General features: G+C 34.9%; 1 protein-coding gene across 1 annotated transcript; it reads left to right on the top strand.

Moving 5' to 3' along the window:
* Nucleotides 1-5,748, top strand: LOC132316530 (DNA-directed RNA polymerase V subunit 5C-like). Its single transcript, XM_059815004.1, has 4 exons — nucleotides 1-264; nucleotides 1,354-1,530; nucleotides 3,432-3,545; nucleotides 5,604-5,748. The coding sequence occupies exons 1-4, from the start codon at nucleotides 1-3 to the stop codon at nucleotides 5,727-5,729; spliced, it is 681 nt and encodes a 226-aa protein (XP_059670987.1). The 3' UTR covers nucleotides 5,730-5,748.
* Nucleotides 5,749-7,798: the final 2,050 nt, after the last annotated feature.

Below are 7,798 nucleotides of genomic sequence, written 5' to 3'. Positions count from 1 at the left end.
ATGTACTCCACCGGCGGCACCACCAGCGGCTGCGGCGGAAAGCCGCCCTGCATCACGAGCTTCGTCGACTACGGGAGCGTCGAGAGCCACAGGTACTACCTGGCTCGTCGAACGGTCCTCGAAATGCTCAGAGACAGAGGCTACGTCGTCTCCGACGCCGAACTCACCATTTCACTCACTGAGTTCCGTTCTATCTTCACCGAGAAGCCCGACCTTGAACGCCTCCGCTTCTGCGTCTCACACGGCTCGAAACCCTCCAAAAAGGTATCGAACATTGAGTCATTTTCTATAGTAGATATTAGGGTTTCTCACATATAAGAGTTCTGTCATACTACATATTTTTGTGTGTTCGTTTTTCTTATTTTGTGCTCTGTTTTGTAATTTCGTTTTTTAAGGGGACTTGTTCGTATTGTTTGATTATATGTGTGTGTATACGGTGATATGAATGAGAGGATGTAGTAGTAATCATATTCAAGTTCATTTATACAGGATTTGAGTAATGACTGAAAACTTGAGTTGTTCTATGTATACGATTTCATGATAATCGAGTCAATGATTGGATTCTTCGTTGAGAAAATATTGGAAATGAAATGAAATCAGAAATGGGTTTTGTTACTTGGACCTTAGAAATTGATACCTTCATTCCTTTTTACCCCTCTTTTTCTTCCTTTTATAATTTATTTTTCCAATGTCCAAACATAAAGTTTTTGGTGAGTATTCTTTTTTGTTTATTTTATTTTTCTTTGACAAGAAACTTACACACCTATTTGTCTTGGAGACTTGAACCCTCACTTCTCACACTTTGGGAGATTAAGGAGATGTCACTAGACTACTGTTCTTGGTAGTCAATTCTTTTTATTTTGTTCTTTACTTGAAATAAAGTTGACATACCATGTGAACCAAAATTTATTTTCTGTATTTTTCTTAATTTTGTTTTTTGGTGACTAGGGGGTTTGGAGTATGAAAGATAATGAATATGTTTTTCATGTTAATTAGTCTTGTAGGCTTTTTCTCATCCAAACTATTTTATTTATATATATGTGTATATATAGATATGAAGGTAGGAAAGAGAAGTCACTGTAAGAATTTCAGTGAAGACCACACTGTGGGATACTTTTGTTAATAACATGAAACTTTGACAATTAACATGTTTCCATATTGTTGAATGCGAATTTAATTTGTGGCAGTTGTTTTAAATCTCCTACGCTCGTTTCCTCAAAGCTTTATCTTTGGTATCAGTTTGCTGTCTCTCTGTTTTACCTGTCTGGAGCATGAACTGTACCTCCTTAGCTCATGTTCTTTTTTATTATTATGAATGTACGATATGATTTTTTTGGGGGTATTGTTTTCCAGGTTCTGGTTATCTTTTGTGGAACTGAAGAGATCAGAAAACAAGATATTGTTGGCATTCTCAGTCAGATTGCCAACAAAGACAGCTTGCACCGGGTGTTGTTGATTTTGCAAAACAAAATGAATCCCTATGCTAGGAAAGTAGTGGATGAGTATCCAATCAAAGTTGAGACTTTCAAAGTAAGTTACTTTACGGCCACCCAAATTAAATTCTGCACTTCAGTTCTTTTAAAAGGTCCGAGGAATTTGTTAAGTTCATTAGGCAGTCCTGTTTGAATTTTATGAGTGTTATTGACTAGTAAATCATTATATCTGATAGAAGAAATGAAGATTCTTGACCTTTGCTTATGCTAGTAAGTTCTTTGGCACTTGAAATTTGAAAATTGTAATAATAGCTGCTGCAAGGGAAAATGTACATAAGTGCCACTTAAATTTAAGTTGTTCTTTTTTTTCGTCAAGGACATTGCTAAGAAAATCAAATTGAGAAAATTTGATTACCTCAAACTTAACTGTCAATTAATGTCATGGGTTCATTGTTGGTGGGGGTGAAATTGTTTTGTGAAATGACAAGGGTGTAGAGTGGCAATTGTGGTGACTAGCAAGAGAAGAGCATTTAGGAGATTTATTGGAATGATGGAAGTCCAGAGGAGTTTGAAAATGATACTACTATCCTGGAGTAGAGGATGAGAACAATTTGACATACCATGACATATTTGTTAGAATTTTTTTTTTTGTCAGTTGTAGTTCTGAAATTGCTTGATTTATTCAAGTTTTCTCACCCCTTGTTTTTGAGCATGCAACGGTGCCTCTCGTTTTTGTTCCGTGGAAGTCCCCAGCAGAGGAGAGGGCTGTAGCCTGTAGGTGATGGCCGCCAATGCTCCCCTTCCCCCCTTTTAATTATATAATATATTAATGCACAACTTTATATACCAAAAAACTAAAAAACAAGCAAGATAAACGTTAGTCAATGAAGATACCTTGTTGATTAGTTTAGAAGATTTTAGTAGCTACTGAAGCCTTTGAAGGATTTTGTGTTCCTATCCTCACTTCTCCTTCTTAATTTAGCAACACAAAGTTCAGTTCTACAGGCTTATGTATAGTATTGAGGATTCAAGGTGCTTTTTAAAGAAAAGTTGTAAATAACAGTTTGAAAGGTTGAAAAGTAGTTTGCGAGCAGATCAATGGTAAAAATGTCATTGCACACAACTTACAGATTGATAGTTTTAGCTTGCCTTGTGTTTTTGGTTGATTTTGATGTGTGGAACAAGTAGTAAGAAAAAGGAAATGGCAGAAAAGAGAACAAGCGAAATTGTAAATGAACTTTAACTTTGTGATTTATATCTTTGCTGAATGCATAATATAAATTTAAAGAACTCAAAATTCATTCAATTTAAAGAACTCAAAATTCATTCAATCTTCAATACGCCTGTTAGCAACAATGACGAGGACCAAAATTTTCCCTCTTATGAAAGGTGTTTTACATTAGGTGATTAAATCTTGTACTGTACTTGATTCCTTGTTGACATGTTATGTTGTCACTAATAGTCACCTAATGTAAAACAAGTACAGTACAGTCTCAAAAATTAGGAAATGGCTGAATTTTTTTTTTTTTTTTTTTTAGTTGATACTCACCTCCTCCCCCTTCTCTCGGAATTGAAACGTCTGGTCTATCTTAATTAAACATGTTTGTCTTTAGTTTATGTGGAATCAGTCTTTATGTAACTTGATGCTGCATTTTGGAACATAGAACTTTTAAACTGGCAAAGATGAAATCTGGCAGAGAGTGCTAGTATAAAATTTTCAACTTAGTATGGTTTGAGTTACATAGGTTTTGAAATTTATAAAATAAAAATAAATATTCACGATTTGAGTCTTACAAAGATTTCAGGTCTTAGGTCTTGAAATATATCACTAAGGCATGCTATCATCTTGATTCATATTTATGAAGTACAAGAAAATTTGTATTGATTATAATCCCTGACTAGGAAATTGGGAAATGAACTAATTTATCTTCTTCTCATTTGAGAAACTGTTTACTTCATTTTAAGTTCTGACATCATATCATGACTTGGTTTTTCCAGATTACCGACTTGTTGGTCAATGTCACGAAGCATGTTTTAGAGCCAAAGTATGAGATTCTAACCACTGAGGAGAAGCAAAAGGTGCTAGAGAAATATAAAGTGGAAGACAAACAGGTTTTTATTATTTAAAGAACTTGTCCCTAATTATAGTGGTACTGACTATTTAGAAAAAGGTACTCATTTGCTTCTTCAGTGAATGCTCACATTTTCATGATGGACATTGGTGCTTGTTTGACCTTAATATGTATTACGATGTAAAAGATCCTGATATGGTGCAATAATTTTTTTAAATAAATTGATCTTACTCGTAAAGAGTAGGGTGAGAGCTTTTTTAAGAAAATAAATTGATCTTCATGAGTATTTTTCTTCCGTCTCTGTTGAAGGTGATTGATTATTCTTTTTTATAGCTACTTGAAAATTAGAAACTGAAGTTAGGAACAGATCCCTGTTCTCTATAAAATTACAAGTTCAACTGCCATTTGAATAGCATGAAGTAAATATTTTTTCTCTTTAATTTGAAATGTTCTTCAAGTTCCTAATTTATTTTGGTCATTTGGTGTGATTTTGATTGCCAAGACTAGAGTTGCTAGCTGATTCATAGAGTCCTAATCCTGGATCATTGCGATAGTCCTTCCATTCTCTGTAGCTTCCTTGTCAAACGCAATCCCAAAAAGAGTAGGGAAAGGCTTTTCTCAATATATTGCATCCGCACGATATATCTAGCCAGAATCTCTCCAGTTAACTCACCCAATTGTAAAATGACAGTGTATCGATACCCCTTCCCAGCCCTTCCTTATTCCTATCCATATACACCAAATGGGCGATTAAGCTCCCCCAGTGTACCATCTGCCTCAACCATCCCATACTACACCACTATCATTCTCCTTCAGCAGATGTCCTGCTAAACTGCATATTCTAACCACTTCCCCAACAAGGCCTGATTGGACTATGGAGTCTTCTTAAGTTTTACCTAGGTTCATCACACTCACATGGCTGTCTCCTAGATGCACAGTGTCCACCTACCCTTGACCTTCAGCCCAGTGGAATTTTTAGGGGATGCATTCTAAAGACTAATTTGTCATCTAAAATAGGGAACAAAATCTATCTAGTGAATTCGAACAAGACCATCATAGGATGAGAAAGGATTCTGGCAGTCTCTGGATATCTCTTGGAAAGGCAATTTATTTTATCATGTTGCATGTTGCCATTTCAAAAGACCTGTTTTATTCATTTTTATTGGATTTGGAAGTGGAGCTACTTAAGGTCTTTTGCTCCCTTGTATTCTGTTTTATAGGTCAAATCTTTGTGTTCCATGGCTGTGGAAACTAATGGGATGATTTTAATCTTTTCATATGTTAAACTTTTAAAATTGAGCCCCATGCAGTGAGATTACAGTATTACAAATGTAATGAAACTTCTTCCACTCTTTCAGTTGAAAGGAAAAGAGGAGTTTTTACAAAGTTTTTCATGTTATATTAGTATTGAAAGATTTGTGTTCTTAATTTTGGTTTATGTAATACTTCGACCAAAAGAAACTCAGTCCATATCGTAATGGATTGCAGGGGTAATTTGGTATTTTTGTCATTTTTTTGGGCTCAAAGACAAATAATTGCTTGGGAAGTGCAAATGACACCTAATGTTGCACTCACCTCTTTAAATTAGGCTGCTTAACAACATTTGGGGTGCAAGTGATTCTTATGATTGGCTCCATTTTAGCTTTGGTTAAAAAATTAGTTAAAGAAAAATAAAAGATCATTCCAAGAGTTTATAGTTAGAAACCACTCTGTGCTTGTTACATTAAGTTAAACTTTATGAATAAATATTTTTAGTTTCTTCATTGTTTTACTTGGGACATGTTTAAATATAAGACTGAAAAATGCAAATGTGAACAGCCTTTCACTTTATTCATTTTTTATTTTGTTTTTGAAACTCTGTAGGTTTTGATTGATTTATTGAATATCTTTTATTGTAGTTTCGGGAAATTAGCGCAGTTACTGCATTAAATGTCTTAAGACTTGAAACTACTTAGTCCTTTAACAGATACAGCATGTATGCTTCTGTCAAAGAATGATGCTTTCCTAAAAATATAGTCTTCTCATTCAGTGAATGAGATCATTCTTTATATAATTGACCTAACTATTGGCTGCCATTTTTGTAAATTTTGTTTTTCAGCTTCCTCGAATGCTGGAGGATGATGCGATTGCCAGGTACTATGGACTAGAGAAGGGAAGTGTGGTGAAAGTTACTTCCAATGGTGCTATTACTGATTTACTTGTTACTTACCGCTGCATAATGTGATGCCATTTTATGTGGTGAAAACATGCTATAGGAAGGAATTATAAAAGTTTGATAGCAGTTTTAAAAAAGAAAAGAAAGGAATACGGCACTCTTACTGATTCACTTGTTACTTATCGTTGTGTAATGTGATGGCATTTTATGTGTCAAAAACATGCTAGGAAATTTACAAGTTTGATACCTGTATTAAAATAGAAAAGAAAGGAAGGTTCAAATGATATTTAAAGCTTTTACTTGCTAAAAAAAAAGAAGGTTGACAATCATACTTCCAGACTGAAAATTTTCTAAATTGTTTCAACTGCATAGAGTATGTTATGGCATATTATGGTTTGTCACTAGTTGTTGTCAGTCTGATTGATTTTGCAGGGGATTTAGGTTTCTGGGTGATGGTCATTTCAGATTATAATCAAAACGCTCATTTATCCCGGTATTTTTACTGGAGCTTTGTTACTTAACTTGCCAAGTAACACGGTACACTTGCTGAGTTAACTCCAATTAGTGTGATTTTGAGTTTTCTCTTAGAAGTATGCATTCTTACAAATGAACTACTGAATCAATTTGCTTTTCTGAGGAGATTGCATCTTTATACTGACAGAAAAGGGGATCCCTAGGCATTCCATTTTTAGCTTGTAGAATAGCTCGGCTCGGTAAAAAAGCTAACTTGACTCAAAGAGTTGAGATACTTTCAGAGGTATTAGACTGATAAGAACCCTGATCCCCTATGGCGCAGGTTTTTATTCATTCTGCATAGCTCCCCAAGAACAACTTGCATGTGTTAAGCATATAGCTAGCGTTAAGCCAGGATCAAACTCTATTTTTGATAAATAAGTAATAATCATGCACTTGTTTTCCATACTAGGTACTCAACCCTCAACCTTCCATTGGAAAGGAAGACATATTACTTGAAGTTGAACTAAGCTATTGGTATGGAACACTACTTTCAATTTTATTGCGCTCATAAATAAGAGTGACTGTAGTCAGGGTCAATAGTGTAATGTGAGTAGTATTCAAATCCAAGTTAGGAATGATGGATTGAAGGCAAGGTGAATTTATTAAGATCTTAATTAATTCATCTGTTTTTGCTCTGCCAAAAAATGAATTGATAAGTAAAAAACCAGTTTGTCAATCATATCACAACATTTGAAGTATTTAAAGCCTAGTTGGGAACTATAATTTATAACAGCAGAGCCAACTTCAAAAAGCATGCTTCAGTGCTTATTTAATTTTAGGCCAGTTGCTTGATGAATCTGGATTATATTATCATTCCAAAGTTCAAATGCAGTTCTTGGGCACAAAAACAGTAATGTTGCATTTGGCAGCACTGGAACAGTGTTTTGGAATTGGAACTGAATTTTCTCTCATTTCAAATCCAAGACGCCAATTTGGTGGTCCCAAACATAGCATAACATGATGAAGGATCATGCTGTGATTGCATAGTTGAAACATTATGCTTGTATAGTTGATTGTTTGGGGATAGCGGGGCTCCTCAAAGAGGCAAAAAGGTTTATTTCTTGAAGAAATGCTTGTGGAACCATCATATATATGTACGGATATATCATATATGTATGTATATATTTATGATCTTTGGAGTGGGGTGGGGTGGGGGGGAGGCAGTAGGTGGAGAGGAGAGAGAGAATACCAGAGAGGGAAGAGGAGAGAGACATGGATTAGGTAGAGGAGACTGGAGAGTAAAGTGTTACAGCAATAAATAGTGGGCAAGAAAGACAGATTTTTATTATAAAAAGGGCAAAGTACAATAAACCCCCCGACTATTCACATTTTGCAATAAATCCCTCGGACTAATTTTATTGCCAAAAAAATTCCTTCCAACTATTAAGGGGTAACCCAGTGGATTGGAGTGGATGAAAAATATTTTTGAGATAAAAACGCTCTTATCCTTATTATACAAAGAAAATTGCAATAAAAATGCTCTTATCCTTGTTATTTGCCAAGGCCTCCTGTGGTGTAGTTTGGTCATTCACACAATTAAAGAACTTGTAATTGGATCCTTCACATTTTCAATAAAATGTTTCCACTTTATTTATACAATCAATGAGTTCAGCAAATGCTAT

The sequence above is a fragment of the Cornus florida genome, unplaced genomic scaffold, assembly GCF_030987335.1.
Source record: "Cornus florida cultivar Cherokee Brave unplaced genomic scaffold, ASM3098733v1 CherokeeBrave_3.0.0_Hap2_Chr07, whole genome shotgun sequence".
In the NCBI taxonomy this organism is placed as follows: Eukaryota; Viridiplantae; Streptophyta; class Magnoliopsida; order Cornales; family Cornaceae; genus Cornus; species Cornus florida.
The sequence above is the reverse complement of the archived record's forward strand: the minus strand, read 5'-3'. Positions and strand labels throughout refer to the sequence as shown.

What these genes read in the sequence shown, in the direction of transcription:
- LOC132316530 (XM_059815004.1), top strand. Translation starts at nt 1, where the DNA reads ATGTACTCCACCGGCGGCACCACCAGCGGCTGCGGCGGAAAGCCGCCC. An exon ending in GCTCGAAACCCTCCAAAAAG is followed by an intron (nt 265 to 1,353) that starts GTATCGAACATT and finishes ATTGTTTTCCAG; the next exon opens with GTTCTGGTTATCTTTTGTGG. An exon ending in ATAAAGTGGAAGACAAACAG is followed by an intron (nt 3,546 to 5,603) that starts GTTTTTATTATT and finishes TTTGTTTTTCAG; the next exon opens with CTTCCTCGAATGCTGGAGGA.